This window comes from Diabrotica virgifera, chromosome 3, assembly GCF_917563875.1.
Source record: "Diabrotica virgifera virgifera chromosome 3, PGI_DIABVI_V3a".
Lineage (NCBI taxonomy): Eukaryota > Metazoa > Arthropoda > Insecta > Coleoptera > Chrysomelidae > Diabrotica > Diabrotica virgifera.
Window position 1 is genome coordinate 231,047,936 of NC_065445.1, and position 23,603 is coordinate 231,071,538.

General features: G+C 34.0%; 1 protein-coding gene across 1 annotated transcript; it reads right to left on the bottom strand.

Annotated features, from left to right (window-relative positions):
- Positions 1 to 4,770: 4,770 nt before the first annotated feature.
- On the bottom strand, positions 4,771 to 21,937 carry LOC114339395 (ankyrin-1-like). The gene is made up of 3 exons (XM_050647682.1): positions 20,341 to 21,937; positions 17,515 to 17,519; positions 4,771 to 6,338 (listed from the first exon to the last, which is right to left on the bottom strand). Exons 1-3 carry the CDS (start codon positions 21,913 to 21,915, stop codon positions 4,784 to 4,786), a joined length of 3,135 nt encoding a protein of 1,044 aa, XP_050503639.1. The 5' UTR covers positions 21,916 to 21,937; the 3' UTR covers positions 4,771 to 4,783.
- Between the last annotated feature and the right edge of the window lie 1,666 nt (positions 21,938 to 23,603).

Here is a 23,603-nt window from a genome sequence, read left to right on the forward strand (position 1 = left end):
TTTAGTGCCTTAAACAAATTTTTACTGTTAAGCTGTGAACGAAGCAGCTGTTTTACCCTTCGCATAAACTCAGTAGTTATCTCAGTTTTCATTTGCTTATGGTCAATTTTCTGCGCCTGCTTTACCCCAAGATATTTGTACATATCGTTTTCGCCCATGGCCTCGATGTTCTGGCCATTTTGCATATCGAATCCTCCGGGTTGTACCTTTCCTCTGACTATATTCAAAACACGGCACTTGTCTAGTCCGAAGTGCATGCTAATATCATTAGAGAATGTTTCTACAGCTTTTAGCATCTGTTCTAGGTGTTCTCGAGTGGAAGCCATTAATTTCAAATCATCCATATACAACAGATGATTGAGCTTCGCTACCACAGTATTATTGTTTCTAATGCTAAAACCTGAGTCAGTGGAGTTTAATAGCTGGGAAAGGGGGTTCAAAGCTAAGCAGAACCACAATGGACTCAACGAGTCTCCTTGAAACAGGCCCCGGTTGATTGCGATATTTTCGGTTTCGATATTGTTTTCACCGGGTATTTGGAGGTGAATTTTAGTCTTCCAATCTCCCATTATATGCCTTAAAAAGGTTATCATCGACTTTGTATATTCTTAATATATCTATAAGCCATTCATGCGGTACTGAATCAAAGGCCTTCTTATAGTCAATAAAAGCAGTAAAAAGGTTCCTTTTTTTTGTGAATGCCTGGTTAGAAATGACTGAGTCGATGATAAGTTGTTCTTTGCAACCCATGGAACCCTTAGCGCATCCTTTCTGTTGAGGCTCTATGATATTGTTTAGATCACAGTGTCGGTAGATACGCCGGGTTACACAGGATGTATCCAATTTATACAAAGTTGGAAGACAAGTAATTGGGCTGTACTTGGATGGATCTTGGGTGTTATTTTGATCCTTTTCTATTAAATTAGTAGTTCCCTGAGTTCAAAATGATGGTATTTCCTGCGGATTAGAAATAACATGATTAATTAATGTTGATAAACAATCATAAATACACCAAAACTTTTTAAGACAGAAGTTCTGAACTCCGTCTGGTCCAGGGGATTTCCAGTTATGAAGCTCTTTGATGACATTTGAGACCTCTTCAGTCGTGAACGGTTCGTAGTTAGCAGTAACGTAGTGGTGACAGTTGTGCGTCGTATCTTCTATCCATCCAGCATTGTTGTTAAAAGCAGCTGGTGTGGAAAGTTGATTTTCCCAAAACTCATGAATTTCTTCTTGGCTTGGGTAAGACTTGTCGGCACTTTCTACGGTGGACTTGAGTTTTCGGTAGAACGCCTTCTCGGAATTTTCAAAAAGTGCATTGTCACTTTTTCAGTTGTTACTAACTTTGTACCTCCTTAGACGCCCTGAATAGATGGAGAGTTTTTGCTTTAATGTATCCAGACACTGTTGGGCTGTGTTATTGTCTGGATCGTATCTCGAGTGTCTTGCAGTGTTCCGCATTATTTCTTCAGCTCTCCTAATAACTTTTCTACTTGGTACTCCTCGTAAATATTCTGTGACTTGGCCAATATCCCTACGCAGTAATTCAATCTTCCCTTGCAGTCTTTTTTCCCAGGGTGCAATTCTGTTACCAGTTCTTCCGTTATTAGTACCCCGTCGTGTTCTGATCTTAATGCCCATTACATTAGCAATTGCTGTAGCTGCACAGTAGATGAGCATATGCAAATATTCTAATGTGTGAGCTTCTACGACGTAATTGGGTAGGACTTCAGTGTTCACAATTTGTAACAGCGCACCTAGTTTCTTACAAGAGTTAATTCTTGGTAGCGGTGGTCTGCTAAGTGGGTTTGTTCCATTAAACTCTTGTACGGCGCAAGCCATTTCGTTTACTAGGCTATCACGTAACTCGTTTTTTTCCTGCGGTGTATTATCAGGTTGAGTTTCTGGTATGGGAAGCTCAGGAATCTGCTCATCAGGGATTTCATTAGGAACTTGATCTAAAATTAGCCCTTGATTGTTAATCTCCCGTTCGACTTCGCTTTTGATGGTATCGCGTCTAGCCTCTGAGATAAGATTATTTCTGATGATTACCTGGTATTGATCTGATACTCGTTGCTCCGATACTTGAATATCTGGGTACTCTCTGCAAAATTCGGCATACAGCTGTTGTCGGTAGCCGATCGTTTCTTGACCGAGGTTTGTCACCTTGTAGTAGAAGCGCAAAATGTTTTCATTAATGGACGCAGTCCATTTCATGCGCTGCCTCGGTCGTCCCGCTTGAGTGAGCGCCGGCTGAGGTTCCAGCGCAGCACCTTCGGCGGGTGGAGCTCTTGTTGATGTTTGGCTCGCTTATGGTTGTGGTTGTGGTTGGGCTGTAGCTGATTGTATGACAGGGGCCCGCCTCCTCAATACTCTGCCACCGACGTCCCGCATGCTGTCACGTCCAGCGCCGGCTCCAGACGTGCCCTGGCGATCCCCAGGCAGCGATCCTAAACATAAATCATAATTCTCCATATTAATGGGTTTGCATTTTATACCTACTGCCAGGTGTCAGTTTTTGTTCCACGGCAAATATCCCTGCTACTCTCTGGGTACTGGCGCTACGAATACCCAGAAAGCATCCCCCATTCGCAGAGGGCCGCGCCTGATAGAAGAACTGACAAAAAACTCCCACAGGCATTATTATTATTATTATTCCAGATTTAGCCATACGGCTCACACTCCCTCTGAGGGGAAAATTGACTTATCCCAGATACCTACGGTATCAAAAGGATTGAGCTCTGGTGGGACTCTTTCCGTGTTATCGAGCCCTAGGTGACTTGGAATGCAGGTGTATCTCCCAGTAATTTTCTTACACTTCTGGCCGTCGCAAGTAGTACAGCTTTCTGCATGGTCTTATAAATATGTTCATTGAGACCCAGCTTTTTTATGCTTTCGAGGAGGGTCTTCGGAATGACTCCAGTAGTAGACATAACAATAGGTATCGTCTGGGTACTTTGCATTCTCCATTGTCTCCGTATTTGAATTTCCAGATCTCTATACTTGGCGATCTTTTCAGTAAATTTACTACGTAGATTATTGTTGTTAGGTATCGCCACATCAATTAGTGTTGTTTGTCTTGTTAATTTATTAACTAGTACGAGATCTGGTCTATTATGTGCCACTGTTTAGTCTGTGAGCACACTGCGGTCCCAGTATAGCTTGTAGTTGCCATCCTCAAGCATACTCTCAGGAACGTATTGATAATATAGGAGATGGTCCGTTTGGAGAAGTCCCAGCTTGTTAGCTATCTCTTGATGAAGGATTTTTCCCACTGCGTCATGCCGTTCCTTGTATTCAGTTGCAACAAATGCCTGGCAGCCCCCTGTAATATGTTGGATGGTTTCTTGGGCTTGACATCCATATCGGCATCTGTCGTTTTGAACCTGAGGGTCTTTGACGATATATTTCAGGTAATTTCTGGTTGGTATAACCTGATCCTGAATGGCCAGTAATGAACCCTCCGTTTCAGGGAACATCTTTCCTGATGTCAACCAATAGTTCGACGCTGTATTGTCGACATAGTCTTGGCTAACGTCATTGGGATGTCGCCCGTGCAGAGGTTTACCCATCCAGGTGCGCAGTTTTTCGTCCTTAGTAAGGTGGTTTATGCGCATTTCTGGTTCCCTCAGTTTGATCGGTGTTGTGTCATCTACTGCGCAAATTGCGCGGTGTAGAGTAGATGTCTCAGCCTGCATCTGAAAAAAAGTTCTTAAATTAGCAATCTGTTTATCTAATTGCTCAACTATATCCATAAGTCCTCTTCCTCCTAAATACCGGGGTAATGTCGTTCGTTCTACTGCACTTTTAGGGTGGTGATTATTATTATTATCCAGATTTAGCCATACGGCTCACACTCCCTCTGAGGGGAAAATTGACTCATCCCAGATACCTACGGTATCAAAAGGTTATTATTATTATTATAATAATAATTATTATTATTATTATTATTATGTAATCGCTTAAATTATTGAATTATTTTTTCACTAACTATGTATTCAGTGATTACAATAATTTATACTATACAATAAAAACTAATACTTTATCGAGAAAAGAGGAAAAGTGATAAAGTGATTTTTTTTAATAATATATTGTTAGTATGGAACGCTTATATAAATTTTTGAACATCTTTAACAACAAAATACTTAGATCACGGAATATATCCTGGTGTATTCTCTGCTTGGATCTACCATAAATAATGAACAATAGATAACTTTTTATTAATTTCACGTCTTAAGTCAATTATTTATCAAATACACTATCAATATTATTTAATAAACAACTCAAAATATTCCTGACGTCGTGTCAACTATTTAAAATTTTCACTGTCTTGTCGGCACATTATGTTGGACTGAGTACCCTGTATGACAAAGATAGCGAATGTTCGATTTGAAAAATATCACCACGGACATGGTGTTGATTTTTTTCGAATCCTGAAAAAAATAATGTAGATATTTTTTAAAAATTTAAACGCATAATGAAATACATTATTATCGAGGGCCGAAAGTCTCTTAGAATAAACAAAAAGTTTCTTAGAATAAACAAAAAGCATTAGTGAATAATTTTGCTCCCATCCCCTTAAATATTTTCTTTTTTTTTTGGAATTTCCGTTCGGTGCTATATTCGGTGCATGCTCATGAATAGACATAAAGGTTTATTTGGCCTACTCATAGACGTACCAAAACACCGAGTCGGTACGACTGAAAGGTATTCATTAAACAAAAAATAACTATATATAACAATATTTTAGTTTTTATGAAGAAACAGAAAAACACAAAATCTTTTATTTGAATAAATCTAATTTAATTACAGTTTTAAGATCAGTCATGTTTAGGTATTCCAATATTGTATACCTTATTTCTGATGGTAACTGAGGTGCAATTTTTTTCATTATTAAGTCGGCGTCTGTAAGTAATTCCATTCTTTGCAAGCCTTCCTTAACTCTAAGTTGCACCAACGGACTAATATTACCATATATCGAGAAATCTTTAATATAATCTTCAATATTTTGTAACTCGTTTTTAATATTGTCGTTATATAAATATTTAAAAAGCGCGTTAACATTATTGGAGTCACAAATTATTTGATATAATGAAACAGTACTATTCTTTATTAATACACTCTTCATATTTGTTATTTGGTTTTGGCACTCATTATAGTATTGTAATAATTCTTTGATGAAAGGACGATCATCTTGAATAATTGTCTCAACAGGATTGTAAATTAACACGGTGTATTTGATTATTACTTTTGCAAGATCCATTAACTCTGTCAGTTTTGAAATTGGAGAAATACTTGGCAGATAATTTAAAGCTATCGATAAAGAAGATTTGCCTTTATATTCAGCTTCTTTTAAATCCGCTCCATTTAGAATTAAGAGCTCTGCAATCTCTGTGCGTAAATTGAGTATTGCAAAACATAAAGGAGTAAGTGTAGTTTTCTTGTTAACGTCTGCACCATTCTTAATCAAAAATTTAACTATTTCAATCTCACCCCATTTACAAGCTACATGCAGAACAGTACATTTTTGACTTGTACCGAAATTAACGTCTATCCCTATGCTAATAAAATATTTTACAATTTTTAGATAATTGGGTTCATATGCACAATGGAGTTTATTAGAATAAGTCCAAAATCCCTCCTCTAGGTTACACACTGCACCGTTTTTTAAAAGTAACTTAACAATTTCGAAATACTTTTTACAAGCTAAATGCAAAGGAGTCAAATTATAGATATCTTCAACATTTATATCGACTCCTTTTTCTATAAGGCCATGAACAATTTTAGCTTTGCCTCCTAAAACACCATGATGAATTGAACTCCGATTCTGATAATCTTTGAGATTCACGTTAGCGTTATTTAACAGCAAGAAGTCTACTACTTCCATGTGACCTCTATAGGCAGCCATTTGAAGAGGCGTCATTTTGGTATTTTCATTTATAATATCTATATCCATCCCCTTTTTTAAAAAATATTTAATAATTTTTATATGTCCTTCCTTAGCTGCAATATGAATTGGCATATCTCCATCGAAGTCTGAACACTGCATATTTGCTCCAGCTTCTGTGAGTAACCGAACCATTTCAATATTATTCTTGGCAGTAGCGAAATGTAAAGGACATTGCTTTTCGGGATTATTTACTGAGTTTACATCAGCACCGAGTTCCAATAATTTTTTGGCTAAGCCCAAGTCTCTGAAATCTACAGCTTTATGTAGTGCCGTAGAGCCATTGGAATCTACTTCATTAAGTATTGCGCCACCTTCAATCAACTGGTGAGCTTCTAGTTTTTCCAATTCTGTTGCCAAATGGCGTGGAAAATCACTCCATTTAGCTTTTCTCCACCACATTTAAAAATACTTGTTAACACTGCGTTGACTTTATTAATGACACAATTTTGATCTTTAAATGTCTGAAATAGAAATGGACATAAAGGTTAGAATTGTCAAAAAACACCAAACGTCAGACCGCTAAATTTCTTCTTCTTTTTTGGGGTTTTTGGTTTCGCTGCAAGGCGATTACCAGCACGCTTATTATTTTAAATTAATGAAATATTTTCCAAAAATTAACTATTTTTGAACTTGACCTTAAGAGGCTACAGTAGCGATCAACAGGTAGCAACAAACGCGTTCCAAGGTTGCGGCTCTAATGTTGAATATTTTGTCGAGATATTTGGCACACTTATTCGTAATATAATAAAGAATGGCGGTACAGAGCCCAATTTCAGAAATATGTTAGTACGTGGAAATTACTCTATAACTAAATAAAATATTGAAAAAAGGAGCCTGTACCGCCATTAAGAAGAAAGAAAAATAAACTTTCTTCAAATAAACTTTTTTATCCCATGCCTAGATTTTATGTAATCTTGGAACTACTAAAATTTTTTATTTCTAACAAGAAATCGAGCATATTATAACTAAATAACTAATTAGGCAACATAGAGAAATTATCACTGTCATTTTGACAAACATGCGTCAGATTTTCTCTAATCTGTTCTGTCATCTTTATCGATATCTGTTCAGTGCAGTAGTGTGTTAATTTAAGAATTCGTTATTGTTATTTCATTGGAAAGTAGTGTTTATTGATAGTTAATTTATTATATTTGTTGTTGTTCTATAAGTTGTTGGCCTCTTTGAAAGAATAGATTGTAGTTAATTGTGAGTTTTAGTTATATGTAGGTAGGTACGTATATTTTACGTAAAAATATTTCGAATTCTAATGCGAGTATATAAAGTTTTAGGAGGATTTTTTATTCTATAAATATTATCAATACTTTAACAAAATGGAAAAAGTAAATCAAACGAAAAATAAAGTGAAACCTTCCAAGAAAAAGTCCATTAAAAACCGTGCCAAAATTATGCGAAAATCGAAATTTGTTTCGCCTCACAAAAAAAAATGATTATTTATTATTGTTTTACTATTAGATATTTCATGCAAATACCTTTCTAAATACCTATCTTAACATAAAATTTGCACCCATTTTGGTTTATTTTTATAAATATCTATTTATTAATAATAAAATCGTTTTCTATTACATACTTCCATTTAGCGCGACTATGATATTGTCACAGTATATAGAGGTTCCACAGTAAAATCACTCTTCTGTCGACGCTTTGATCTCAGGAAGTAATACCGGCAGTACGCAATTGGTAATTCACCAGTGGTGGAAGCGGGTTTTCCCTGTTGAAAGCCGTACGTTTCTATGCGAATAGCAATGCGAAAGTGGGGCAAAAGCGACTGCCAACATTGCGCGGTCGCCATGCGCGACTACAGATTTTACTTCCAATTTTTCGGAGAGTGGTTCTACTGTCCCTCTTTATATTGTGATATTGTCAAAATATTAATCTTAGATAATGTCAAAGATTACCACTGTTGCCAAAGTTTATGATACTATCTCCCGAAGTTATATTTTGTTGCTACTTGTTGATTGCTAACTGTTTACTCTTAAGCTTTCGAGGTGTGAACAACTTCTGTTTGCGATGCTGTGTGAACAAGCGATGCGCTGTGCACTCATCAAATGGTAACTGTATTATACAAGCGGTCTGCCTTATTTATTTTTGAATTACATGAGGAATCTGCAGCTAGTGTGATGTGAGTGAAAATCTAAATGATTAAAATCAATTGTATGTACTTGTATTTTTATTTAACAGGAAATTACAACTTCTTCTTCTTCTTCTTCTTCTTTTTGTATAGACATGACTCTGTTTTCTCAATGTGCCTCTAGTAAGGTGTCGTTCCATCGTTTTCGTGGTCTTCCCACTGATCGTCTTCCTATAGACCATTCCAGGGTGACGTCATTTGACAGCGACTGGAGGGCAAAGATCTTGTAAACAAAGTAGGTTAAGTGTAGAAAACCATTGTTTAATTTAAGAATATGATTAAAATACCAGCGTTTTGTTCAGTTGTAAAGTGTTCCAGTAAAAGCAAAAGAGATAAAGTGAGTTTTTTTATAATACCAGCCGCATTTAAAGACCGAGATGTTTTAAATCACTATAATCACAATGCACTGTAAAAGAACGACGATATAGGTCAAGAAAACTGATTTTCTGATTATACCGGGTTTTGCATCCCCTATGAGGGTGTCCTAATCTAATATTTGAAATTGCTGTAGTTAAAACCACAGATTTCTTATAATAAAACGAGAAAATAGCAAAAAGAACACCGTAAACACAATTTTTGCCCCTCAGTGACGCTGTCAGTCGCGTGACCTGGTATGGTCTATTTTGTTGTCATTCGGCTTATGTGGTCATTCCATTCAATTCTTCTGTTTCTTACCCAGTTATTAATGATTTTTTTTTAATTTAGCTAATGCCTCGACAACTAATGGCCATTGGCATGGTAGGTACGGTAAATTTTTACAGTTAGGTACCTAGTGTCATGTGTAGTGTGAGTGTAGAGTCTTGTTACTTTGCAAAGTCGACGTCATTGTCTTTGCAAAGAGACGCTAATTGTATCCGAACGTCTGCGGTCCCTCCGGTGAGTACCGATCCTACAAGGACAGAAACCATTTTCATTTACTAATTTATTAGTCCATTGAAAAGTTACATTTAGGGTTGCATTTCTTAGAGGAGTCAATTTTATTTTTTTAATGTGTAGGGGGTTCAGTAGAAGCTTAAGTTCAAGTTTTTGGGGTCGCCACCCTTGTCCCCCCGGCCGCCATGTTGGAAAAAGGGGTGCAAAGGGCTTTCGCGCTGTATCTCCTAAACTAGCAATCCTACAGAAAATTTAATTACACATAAAATGTAGCAAATTAAATTTTCTACAATTTTATGTGTATTACTTTTTATCGTCAAGTGACCAACAAAAAAGTTAAAGACAAAAATTAGAGAAAATTTTGTAAGAAGTTTCCTTTTGGAGGTTATAACTTTTTTTTGTTCATTTCACAATAAAATAAGATCACAGCGATTTTGTAGAGGATTTTTCAATGAACAATTTTCACTATAAAGTTGTTTAATTTTATTTATTATCTAGGTTTTACAGCGCTCCAAACTTGAGCAAATTCTCGAATTCTCATAGGAATACAAAAAAACAATATTTTTCTATCTATACAGGGTGTTTCATTAATAATTTTCCATATAGTAATTGGAGAAACCTTAGCACATAATACGAAAATTTAACCTAAAACACTTAAATATAATGTTTTTCCTTACTGAGTTACAGGGTGTTTTATCCAAAAATTTAAAAATTATTTTTGCTCAGCATTTTAAAACTATTTAACGTATCCTTTTCATACTTGGCAGTAAGTACAGATACTGTACAAACTACTAAATTATGTTAAACAAACGTTTGTGGCTATTACCAGAGGCGTACGACGTGGGAAAGTGAATGGTTGACCCTTTCCAAATTTTACGCCACTGGCGAAATTGCTATTTTAGTTCAATTTTTGGATTCTACAATACTTTCTATGAAAATAATATACTCTTCATTCGTAACGATAAAGTCATTAGTTTTAGAGATATTTGAAGTTAAAAATGAAACGACACGGTTATTTTGATCAGTGTATTGTGTCGCTTCATATTTAATTTCAAATATCTCGAAAACTAATCATTGTATCGATACGAATAAAGAGTATATTGTTTACATAAAAAGTATTGTAAAATCAAAAAATTACACTAAAATATCAATTTCTTCAGTGGCGTAGAATTTGGGAAGGGTCAGCCAGCCACTATCCCCTGCCATACGCCTCTGGTAGTAGCTAGAAACGTTTATTTATCTTAATTTAGTAGGGTATACAGTACCTACACTTTCTGCCAAGTATGATAAGGATACGTCAAATCGTTTTAAAGTACTGGGTACAAATAATTTTTAAATTTTAATCAGATGAATCATATCATAAATTAATCAAAATACCTGTGCCGTTTCATATTTAACTTCAAATATATCTAAAACTAATGACTTTATCGTTACCAATGAAGAGTATATTATTTACGTAGAAAGTATTGTAGAATCTAAAAATGGCACTAAAATAGTAATTCCTCCAGTGGCGTAGAATTTGAGAAACGTCAACCATTCACCATCCCCTGTCGTACGCCTCTGGTAGTAGCTAGACACGTTTGTTTACCATAATTTAGTAGGGTGTATAATGGTAGTCGCACTTCCTGCCAAGTATTAAAAGGATACGTCGAATGGTTTTAAAATGCTGAGCAAAAATAGTTTTTAAATTTTTAGATAGAACACCCTGTAACGCAGTAAGGAACCATATTTTATTTAAGTGTTTATGTTAAATCTTCGTATTTTGTGCTGAGGTTTCTCCAGTTACTATATGGACAAATTATTAATGAAACACAGGCGAGCAGCATCAACCGTTAAGCCGACCACGAAAATAAAATTTAAGGTGAATGACTAATTTTGGTCTACATTTATGTTTTTGAGGTCGCTGAATCTGAATATGAAGTTTATTTTTATCTAGAGTTGGTGGAACATGTTCAAAAATAAAATTTTATACAAAAATGCCAAAAATAAATTTTGATGATTTTTCAAATTTACCTCGCTTTATCTTTGGTCGCTGTAAATATTTCCTTTTGAAAATTTTACTGTCATCTCTGAAGTATGTAGATAATAATGAAATTTGTCCAAAATGTTTAAACTCATTAAAAAAGGAGTAGTTAATTTTTAAACATTTTGTCATCATATTTCGTTAGTCGTTAGTTTCATGTTTACTTAAAAAAGTTGAGAGACAAACTTTTTAGTTTATAATTTTAACCAACACAACAATAATAGACCTGGATCCCGCGTAAGAAAGAAAAGTTGAATAATAGCAAGCTGAAAATTTGTTAATAGCTTAACGGTGTCTAGTCGGACAAACATTGATGCACGGGAACACTGAAACAGGGGAAGTTTTAACGCTGGAGCATGATAAACGTGTCGTCCTGACAAGTTTATGATGGTGAAAAATAGCAAGTTGTTTTTAAGTTTATTCAATAGCCAACGTTATATAATATATGAAAAAATGTTTGTCCGACAAAAAGGTTGGGCATTTTAACGAGTCCGACACGTAGAACATGTCACATCACACGAATTATGTTGGTGATGAATAGCAGTCTGATTTTTGCATGAGAGTTTAATGAAAGGTTAAAAAAGCAATTGGAAGTTCTGTCCGACAAAATTAATGGGAAGTTTTCGTAGTCGGACATTCTAAACAGGTAAGATATAGACAAAAATGCTGGTGATAAATAGCTTTCCGACAAAGACGAAATTTAATTAAGTAAATTATTCCTTACCAAGAATGACTGTTGTCGGAAAAAAATAAGGGGTAGATTTTGTAGTCGGACAATTTAAAAAAATAATTTTTTAAATTTCAATAAGGGGTGATTATTCTATGTCAAAAGTATCTGCAATCAATTACAATCGATATCTTTCGATTTATGTCAACATCATTTAGATACCTCACTGTAATACATTTATAGTAGATCAGGCAAATTATATTATGGATTGAGTGGTCTAGCTATCTTTGTCTGCCACATGCGCGGGATCGCTTGGTTAAAAGAGATAGATAGACCACCTATCGACTTTTTGCACTGTATTCCCTGTCTACCCTTATGTCTATGGATACATTTCCATTTAAGAAAAACTGTCACTTTTGACAATAATTCATAATAAATTACAATCGTAACTTCAAATTTAAACTAATCGATTTATTTTGGCAGCAAATTATTTCTTGCCATGTGACATATTAATTACATTATTATTTCATTTGTAGAAAGTTGAGAAAAATTACGTTATACAATTTTAGTAATAATTTATTTAGGTACCCTTTTTCAATCAAGCACAGCATTATAGCACGAATAATGATATTCAATAGAACTTTCACAATTATCTTGCAACTGAACCTCATTGAATTGATGACCAAGTATTTTACTAACTTTGTAAAATGTTCGAAAATTACTCAAAAATTTTCCGTTGAATGGTTTCACTTTTGATTTGGCGACTTAAAATTTAAACTGTTGACACTCAAAAATAGACACAAAAACACTCCATAGTTAATATAAATTTTAATTTCCAACACACGTTGCAAACAGAAACTCAGAGACCATGTACTTTCAAATACTACTTTGTATAGCACAAAGTGTCACACTGACAAATGCAGCCTTCTAATACATACTTCTAAGCATAATGTGTCATATTTACGTCTATTCTTAAAAGCACCGAAGTTTTAGACTCTTCACATTTTTCAATGTCGTTTACAGGATTAAGATTTGAGTATGGAAAAAAATGTATACAACGTTTTTTGTAGGAAATTTTCCGTACTTTCTGATGCGCCTAATTAGAAAACCCTAAGAGATTGATTTCATATGTTCTTTAACATTTTTTATTGTCATTTTGAGAATATCTAGAACAAACTCAACCCAAAAAAATAATTGTTTTGCAATATATACATGCATTGAAACTTACCTCACTGTTTTTGGAGTTGCATGTATATATATGCACATGCAAATATGTGAATATAAATAATAATATACAACTAAAATAGCTTTATCAATATGTGACTAAGTCATTCTGAAAAAATGTTTTTTATTTATTTCCTTCGATTTGCCCAAACTTTTTGTCCGACATATAACTTTTTGCGTTACAAAATATAATTTGTACATAAACAAATCAAAATTAGCTTGCTATTTATCACCAACATTTTTGTCTATATCTTACATGTTTAGAATGTCCGACTAGGAAAATTTCCCATTCATTTTGTCCGACAGAACTTCCAATTGCTTTTTTAACCTTTCATTAAACTCTCATGCAAAAATCAGACTGCTATTCATCACCAACATAGTTCCTGTGATGTGACATGTTCTACGTGTCGGACTCGTTAAAATGCCCAACCTTTTTGTCGGACAAACATTTTTTCATATATTATATAACTTTGGCTATTGAATAAACTTAAAAACAACTTGCTATTTTTCACCATCATAAACTTGTCAGGACGACACGTTTATCATGCTCCACCGTTAAAACTTCCCCTGTTTCAGTGTTCCCGTGCATCAATGTTTGTCCGACTAGACACCGTTAAGCTATTAACAAATTTTTAGCTTGCTATTAATCAACTTTTTTTTCTTACGCGGGATCCAGGTCTATAAAATATAATTCACGAAAAGAAGTTTTTTGAAAAATTTTAAGTCAAAATATAAGTACAATAGGAAAAATGTATGTTACTTCATAGACAAGCACACCCCAAAAAATGCTTATATCTCGAGATCCTGACCACGGTGCGGTGAATGGCTAATTTTTATCATACTTTATGATTTTGATATCACAAATCGTTTTTTTACTCTTCTTAAGAATTTTGCATTTTGCAGTTGCGTCATTCTTCTTCTGAACCGACGAATTTGTCCTCAAACAACTTCTTGGGCCTTTTCTATATAAATATGCTTAGGGTTATAAGTTTTATAGTGGGGAGAAAGGTCAAAAACAGATTAATAATAGCATAGGAATGTTAAAATCATAATAAATTGTATGAATAAAAAATATATATAGATAGAAAAGTAAGCCTAACTTTTGTATTTATTGTATCCCTATGAGCATTCGAGAATCTGGTCAAGTTTGGAGCGCTGTAAAACCTATATAAATAAATAGAATTAAACAACTTTATAGTGAAAATTGTTCGCTGAAAACCTCTCTACAAAATTGCTATAATATTATTTTATTTTAAAATGAACTGAAAAAAAGTTATAACCTCCAAAAGGAAACTTGTTAAAAATTTTTTACATATTTTTGTTTATATCTTTTTTGTTGGTCACTTGACGATAAAAAGTAATAGAAACAAAATTGTAGAAAATTTAATTTGCTACAGTTTATGTTTAATTAGATTTTCCGTAGGGTTGGTAGTTTACTAGATACAGCCCGAAACCCCTTTGAACCCCATTTCCAAGATGGCGGCCGGGGGACAAGGATGGCGACCCCAAAAACTTAAACTTAAGCTTCTACTGATCCACCCTACACACTAAAGAAATAAAAGAAATAAAACTCCTCTAACAAATGCAAGGTACGGCTTAAAAATGTAACATTTTAATGGGCTATATTCAGGGGTCACCAATTAGCGGACCGTGGTCCGCATCCGGACCGTGAGCTAGTTTTGTGCGGACCGTCAACAAATTCAGAATATACCTAGTGTTTGGCAATTTTAATTAAAAAACTTTATTAAAAATCGGTAGAGATCTCACTTAACAGATGAATATCTCACCCTATAACCCGGTCTATATAGACATTTCAAATAACAAAAATTGCCGGAGAGCCAAATTTTGGTGTAGAGCTAGGGTATACCATAACAAATAAAGTTTAAAAAGTCCCCATCGATCCCACGTGTGCTGCAAAAGTTATTCGGGGTCAAAGGTCAAAATTTGAGATTTTTTGGATTTTTTTCGAAAACGGTAAGTTTTATCAAAAAAAACCTTAAACCAAAGTTGTAGATCTTAAAATTCTCTAAAAAAATAGTCCTTACTATTTTTTTCCTAAGAGTTGCCATTCCTGAGATATCGCGATTCAAAGAGTCACATTATACATGATATGCACACGTTTCCACACCACCTGTGAGGTAGTGTACTCGGCGCGGTTTATGGAGCTCCAAAAAAAATTATTTGTCTTGATAAATACCGATACTTAACTTTTGTAAAAAATACGCGAAACATGAAACAAGTACAACTATCATGTCTTCCTCCAACATCAGCATCTGCTTTTCAACATTTGTATCGAGTATATTATCAAGTTCAAACATGGCTAGGCAATGAACTGAATCCAGAAGACTGGGGTTGGAAATTAATAGATAATACTCTGGAACCGATTAAAACCTTACTCCCACCTGCTCCAGAAAAACTCCTTAACACTATTTTTTGCAATTGCAAAAAAGGTTGTAGTGCCAAATGTGGATGTAAAAAAGTCGGGTTGCTGTGTTCTCTAGTGTGTACCAACTGCCAAGGTCAGTCTTGCTCAAATATCCAGTTTAGTACAACAGAGGAAGACTCCTGTGATTTTAATGAAGAGACCAATGACTCAGTCACAGTTGAACAATTTCTGAACATCCAGCAAGAGGAAGAGGAAGAAGATGAAATCGAAGAAGACTTGACTGTTGAAGTAGACTTTCAAGAATATGAATCTGATTAAAATATCTAAAGAAATCAAAACAATAGTTAACCTAATAATCAATAGCAATATCAATAATCAATATCAATAATAAGGTAATATCTAGAACTTGACCGGTATTGTTTCCTTAAATTATCCTAAAATTGTCAAAACAGTTAGTGGAGTAGGCCTACAGGGGAAACCACGGTAAAAAAAAACGCGCCGAGTACACTACCTCACAGGTGGTGTGTGTGCAAATCATGTATAATGTGACTCTTTGAATCGCGATATCTCAGGAATGGCAACTCTTAGGAAAAAAATAGTAAGGACTATTTTTGTAGAGAATTTTAAGATCTACAACTTTGATTTAAGGTTTTTTTTGATAAAACTTACCGTTTTCGAAAAAAATCCAAAAAATCTCAAATTTTGACCTTTGACCCCGAATAACTTTTGACGCACACATGGGATCGATGGGGACTTTTTAAACTTTATTTGTTAAGGTATACCCTAGCTCTCCACCAAAATTTGGCTCTCCGGCAATTTTTGTTATTTGCCAAGCATTTTGATGTCTAAGTTGACCGGATTACTAATGAGCCTCAGTTGCACTAAACTCACTCCAAACTTCAGACAGGTTGTACATAAAAAATGTCATTTTTCTCTCTGATAATTTAATTTTTAAAGAGATTTCCCCTTTATGGTTATACTTACTAATTACTAATTTTGAAATTAAGTAAACTGTAATAATATAAAATTGTCATGTTTCATTTTTTTATATTCATTTTCTCTCTACTATATGTTAAGTAGGAGTACTTTTCAGATGTGCATTTAATTAAAATAATTTTCAGATTTAATAAGTTTGCAACAAACGCCTTGCATTGCAACGAATGTAGAAAAGATATCATGTTAATTAGCATTTTGTACTATGTATGATTATTTCTTTTAAATTTCTCAGTTTTCTTTCTACAAAATTGAAGATGTCTAAAAACTTCATTAGCATTCAAAATATAAATTCATAATTTTTAAAAATATTCTCAGTAACAATTTACAATATTGCTGTTTTCAATTTACAATATACTGATAATAACATCAAAACAAAAAAAAAACAATCAGATATTATTAGTTTTTCTTTCCATATTAGTCCATGTGTGAGGCCACTTTCGTATGAAAAATGTTTCTGACTCGATTTCTTTGCGGATTCCTGTTTAAAAATGTTCCCTTTTAACAAATCAGAAGGGTGTCGGGTGAAACAATTTTTTAAGCAAATTCAAAATTACTTTTTGGCCTCGAAAAATGTATTTTTAGGTTTCTTGGGTAATTATAAACAATAAAGGTCTCTTGTCATATTTCTGAAAAGTTGATAGTTTTCGAGTTATAAGTGATTTAAAATCTGAAAAATTCGAAAATATGCATTTGCGATACTTAAAAATTCTTAAGTTTTAATAAAATGACAGGTCTTTTTTATATTTAAGATGGCCCAAAAATGCTAAAAACATATTTTCGCGGGCAAAGAAAGTGATGTTTTGAATTTGTTAAAAAATATATTAAACAATTTCTGCTTAAAAATTTCGCCCGGCACTCTTCTGATTTGTTTATAGGGGATATTTTTTAACAAGAATCCACAAAGAAACCGAATCACAACAGTCAGACACAGGCAGCATAAATCCGGACCCCGGAAGTGTCATAGGTTTTCGAAACGGACCCTCAGGGAAACTAATTGGTGACCCCTGGGCTATATAATAAACGAAAAACTTCTGACCCTGGCGAGATTCGAACTCACGACCTTTCGGATTTTTCGATCCAAAGGTAGGCGCTCTTACCACTGAGCCACGGAGGGGGTTAAAGTTATTAATGTTATCCACCTTCCATCTCCGTCACATTACAACTAACTTAAAAAATCTAATCATCTGTGTCTCTTATAATATACTACAACAACAAAACTCACATTCTCCACTTTTTCAAATTTTACAGGAACTAAAAAAAATTATAAAATTTAAAAAATTAACTATTTTTCATTTATTTCTTTTTTGTAAATAGTGTAACATAAGCAACAGTTTTGATAGCTTATAAAATTTTTCACTAGCCTAATAATGCAGAAATTCCACATTAAATGTTGGAGAATGTGATTGATGTTTATTATCGTTTTTCGTATTTTTGTTTACTTGACTTCTCTTTGCTGGAAGCAAAATATACTCTACGTCTATATTCTTTGGTGGAAGTATTAACTGAAGTAACGTTTGATTCCATTTTTTAAAAGACTTATTTAAAAATACAAGATTACATTAAGATATTAATTAATTATTGTAAATTACTAACTAAAATATCAAAAACCATTCACTACTATACAGCTAGTATAATATCCAACCGCACAATGTTTAAAACACATAGGTTATATGACCGAAATGCATGCCTCTGATTGGACTTCAGGGAGAAAAATGTGAGTTTTGAAAATGACAAGTGTTTTTGTACTTGATTTTATATTGGATATTGTTAGTTTTGGTTATCATCCTATATTACAAATTATGTAAAAATTATATTAAAAAAAAGTCATTTTTGAGAAAAGTGGAGAATGTGAGTTTTGCAGTTAGCTCACATATCAATAAAGCAACGTCCGCTCATCCATAAAGGAATTAGTTACAGGTATCTTCGGATAATTTCTTTTATATTTTGATAGGATACTATGGTGTTTCTGAAGCTGCAAAGGGTTGACTCGTATATTTTTTATTGAATTTTAATGAGCAAAACAGTCATACCAAGTTTTATTTGGTGAAATATTTGAGTTATTTAAGATTTTTGATTTCTTTAACATTTTTCAATTTGATAAATTGAAACCCATATATCCCATGTAAAATGTTAGTGGTCATTACCAATACGCTGAATTGTACAGCGGCGTTGTTCAGTATTAAAAAAAGAGGATATGCAAAAAAGCATATATCTTTTTGATGAAAGGAAAAAATCTAAAACACAACACGTTACTTGAGAAAATTATGGCTAGGTCACAATCGGAAGTCTTTACTCAAGGAACCAATTACACTAGTATATAACTACATTTTATATATTTTTCATATAGATCAGAACAAAGACTGTTTAAATATTTCCTTCTTTTGTTTTCACCCAATTTTGAAAAAAAAAAATACGAAACCTTTTAATTATCCACGTCCATCTGTCCGTCTGTCTGTCTGTGAACACAACTCCTCCGTCATTATACCAGGTAGAATGACAAATGAGGTGTAAAATTAAAGCTTATAATCCAAGGATGGTAATAAAGGTAATAAATTTGACCTAGGCTGTCTGCCCGTCCGTCCGACCGCCAATATAACTCCTCCGTCACTATATCAGGTAGAATGACAAATGAGGTGTCAAATGAAAGCCCATAATCCAAGGATAGTACTAAAAGTGAGAAATTTGACCTAGACTGTCTGTCCGTCCGAACGCGAATATAACTCCTACGTTACTATACCAGGTAGAATGACAAATGAGGTGTAAAATGAAAGCTTATAATCCAAGGATGGTACTAAAGGTGAGAAATTTGACCTAGGCTGTCTCTCTGTCTGTCCGTACGACCGCGAATATAACTCCTCCGTCATTATACCAGGTAGAATGACAAATGAGGTGTCAAATGAAAGCCCATAATCCAGGATACTACTAAAAGTGAGAAATTTGACCTAGACTGTCTGTCCGGCCGAAGGTGAATGTAACTCCTACGTTAATATACCAGGTAGAATGACAAATGAGGTGTCGAGTGAAAGCTTATAATCCAAGGATAGTATTAAAGGTGAGAAATTTGACCTAGGACGTTCGGTTTTAGAAAAGCAACCAGAAGTACTGTTTTAAAGTCACCGGAATAGTACTAGCAATATATTATTCGACGCGCCCATCGCAAGACGGGAACAAATATATACTTCCGGTTTCATGAATTTCTGTCCGTCTGTCTGTCCGTCCGTGAATATAACTCCTCCGTTAATAATACGGATAGAATGACAAATGAGGTGTCGAATGTAAGCTTATAACCCAAGGATGGTATTAAAGATGAGAAATTTGACATCAGACTTCTTGTTCTAGAGTTAAAACTGCAAGTACTGTTTTTAGAGTCACCGAAATAGTATAAGCGATATATCATTCGACGTGCCTTAGTAAGATGGGAAAATGTACAATGTCGGAAGCACTTCTGCCAGAAGTGCCAGAGTCGCAGAAATAGTACATGTAACACATCAATCGAAGCGTATTGAAAAGTTGAGTTTGAATCTTTAGTTCCGATTTTGAAATCATTTCTTTTTAAACAGTGATGATGATGACCCAAAGTTTAGTAAAAATGACTCGAAATTAGTAAAATCGTATATCAATCGACGCCGACGCAAAGTTACACGAAGAGTTCAAATATCGACTTCCAGTTCTACTTTCGATTACTTTCGGAGCGCGAATTATGAAAAAAAAAATAATTAGAATTTTTTTAGATTTAATAATAATTTTTTGTGGATATAAATATCTCACGCAATCTCGTGTATATGAATGAAACCCTCAGTAACCTTATAAACAACGAAATAACAAGTTTCAGCAAATATTATTACATAATAATATTTCCTTCTTTTTGAAATTTCCGTTCGGTGTTATATTGAGCTCATGCTCATGAATAGACATGAAAGTTCATTTGGCCTACGCATAGAAGTACCAAACACCGAGTCGGTGCGGCTGACAGATATCATTGAATAAAAATTTAACTTTAACAATATTTTAGTTTTTATGAAGAAACAGACAAACACAAAATCTTTTATTTGAATAAATCTAATTTAGTTACAGTTTTAAGATCAGTCATGTTTAGGTATTCCAATATTGTATACCTTATTTCTGATGGTAACTGAGGTGCAATTTTTATCATTATTAAGTCAGCGTCTGTAAGTAATTCCATCCTTTTCAAGCCTTCCTTAACTCTAAGTTGTATCAACGGATTAATATTACCATATATCGAAAAATCTTTAAGATATTCTTCAAGATTTTGTAACTCGTTTCTAATATTGTCGTTACAAAGGTACTTAACAAGCGCCTTACCTCTATTGAAGTCGCAAATTATTTGGTATAATGAAACAGTACTATTCCTTATTATTACACTCTTCATACTTGATATTTCTTTTTGGCAGTCCTTATAATATTGCAATAATTCTTTGAAGAAATGATAATCATCTTGAATAATTGTATGAGAGGGATTGTAAATTAACACGTTGTATTTGATTAAAACTTTTGAAAGAACTATTAAATCTGTCTGCAGACGTGCAGACATTATATATTTACGTGGAATATACTCTAAAGCTATCGATAAAGAAGATTTGCCTTTATATTCAGCTTCTTTTAAATCCGCTCCATTTAGAATTAAGAACTCTGCAACATCTGTGCGTAAATTGAGTATTGCAAAGCATAAAAGAGTAGAGTCTTCTTGTAAACCTGCTGTTTCTGTGTTGGGTAGAGTTTTCTTGTTAACGTCTGCACCATTTTCAATCAAAAATTTAACAATTTCAATTTCACCCCGCTTACAAGCTACATGCAGAACAGTACATTCTTGACTAGTACCGAAATTCAGGTCTACCCCTATGTTGATAAAATATTTTATAATTTTTAGATAATTGGTTTCAGACCAATGGAGTGGAGAATAAGTCCAAAATCTCTCTTTTAGGTTACACACTGCACCGTTTTCTAAAAGTAACTGGACAATTTCTAAATTCCCTTCTCTACAAGCTAAATGTAAAGGAGTCAAATAATGGATATCTTCAACATTTATATCAACTCCTTTTTTAATAAGGCTATGAACAATTTTAGCTCTCTTTCCTAAAACACCATGATGAATTGAACTCCGATTCTGATAATCTTTGAGATGCAAGTTGGCGTTATTTAACAGCAAATAATCTATTACTTCTATATGGCCTCTGTGGGCAGCCATTTGGAGAGGCGTCATTTTGCTGCTTTCATTTATAATATCGATATCTATCCCCTTTTCTAAAAAATATTTTATAATTTCTATATATCCCATGTCAGCTGCAATATGAATCGGCATATTTCCATCGTAATCTATACACTGTATATTTGCTCCAGCTTCTGTGAATAATTGAACCATTAAAAAATTATTATTTTCAGTAGCGAGATGTAACGGACCTTGCTTTTCAGGATTTGTGATTGCGTTCACATCTGCACCGTGTTCCAACAAATATTTGGCTACTTTTATATGCTCGAAATCCGCAGCTATATGTAGTGCCGTAGAGCCATTGGAATCTACTTCATTAATTATTGCTCCTCCTTTATTTTCAATCAGCTCTTTCACTTTAACTAGTTCTCCTAATTCTGTTGCTAAATGGAGTGAAAAATGAGCCATTGTCCACCACATTTAAAAATACGTGGAACACTCAACGAACTGTCAATACTGTCAGTATTGACAGTTCGTTATACTGTCAGTATTGACAGTTCGTTGGTAACACCGCGTTGACTTTATTAATGACATTTTGATCTTTCTTCTTCTTCGTTTTCTTTTTGGTCTCGCTGCAAGGCGATTATCAACCCGATTTACAGGCGATTTTGATGTAGGCTAGTTATAAGCCATATCAAAATCGCTCACTATAAATACACTCTGGGCCAAAATTAACCGGCCACCTTAAAAATGGGTCATTTTTGATGTCTTATATCTCCCAAACCTGTTGTCCGATTTAAGTGATTTTTTTAATATGTTATAGCCTTATTCCTTGACAATATGGTTATAATAATATTGTTGCTAAACAGGTAAATTTTCATTGTATACTTGTTGTACTAATAAAACTGTGTTTTTTTCTTAAAGTTTGCATCACCCTGTGGAATATTCTAGCATTTGTAGAATACTGAAATTAAAACCTAACTATAGCCTCATGCTTTATCAACATTTTGTTTTTTGATTGATTCGCTTACGTTGGATAATAAGAAAGTTAGGTGCTTTAACAACTAGACATGTTTTTTATCAATACAGGGTGTTGTTAAAAAAATTTGGCAAAGTATAAGGGGTCATTCTGCATGAAAAAATAATAACACTTTGCTTTGTAAACTTATGTCCGCAAATGCTTCGTTTCCGAGATAGGGGGTGTTGAAATTTTTCTGACAAACTGACGATTTATTTATTACTTTAAAACCGGTTGAGACATGCACATGAAATTTGGTGGGTTTTAAGACGTAGTTATTGCACATTTTTTGGCGTGCAATTAAGCATTTAATATTCACCATTGCCGCGCATACGGGTAATATGAGCCATCATATGCGCGCCAATGGTGAATATTAAATTCTTAATTGTATGTCAAAAAATATGCAATAACTACGTCATAAAACCCACCAAATCGCATTTGCACCTCAACCGGTTTTAAAGCAATTAAATAAATCGTCAGTTTGTCAGAAAAATTTTAACACCCCCTATCTCGGAAACGAAGCATTTGCGGACATAAGTTTATAAAGCAAACTATTATTGTTTTTTCATGCAGAATTACCCCTTAAACTTTGTCAAAATTTTTTAAGAACACCCTGTATTGATGAAAAACCTGTCTAGTTGTTAAAGCACCTAACTTTTTTTATTATCCAACATAAGCGAATTAATCAAAAAACGAAATGTTGAGAAAGCATGAGGCTATAGTTAGGTTTTAATTTCAGTATTCTACAAATGCTAGAATATTCCACAGGGTGATGCAAACTTTAAGAAAAAAACACAGTTTGATTCGTACACCCGGTATACAATGAAAATTTACCTGTTTAGCAACAATATTTTTATAACGATATTGTCAAGGAATGAGGCTATAACATATTAAAAAAATCACTTAAATCGGACAAAAGGTTTAGGAGATATAACACATCAAAAATGACCCATTTTTAAGGTGGCCGGTTAATTTTGGCCCAGAGTGTATCTGAATAGATTTCTCAAAATTTCCCAAATAGGCTATTGATTATGTTCAAAATAAGAGAGCTAAAAGGAACTACAACGTTAAGGGGATTTTATTGTCTCAAATTGTCAATGGACCTCTAAATTTGAAAAGACCGCGGCGTGCTACCATTTAGAGGGGTGCG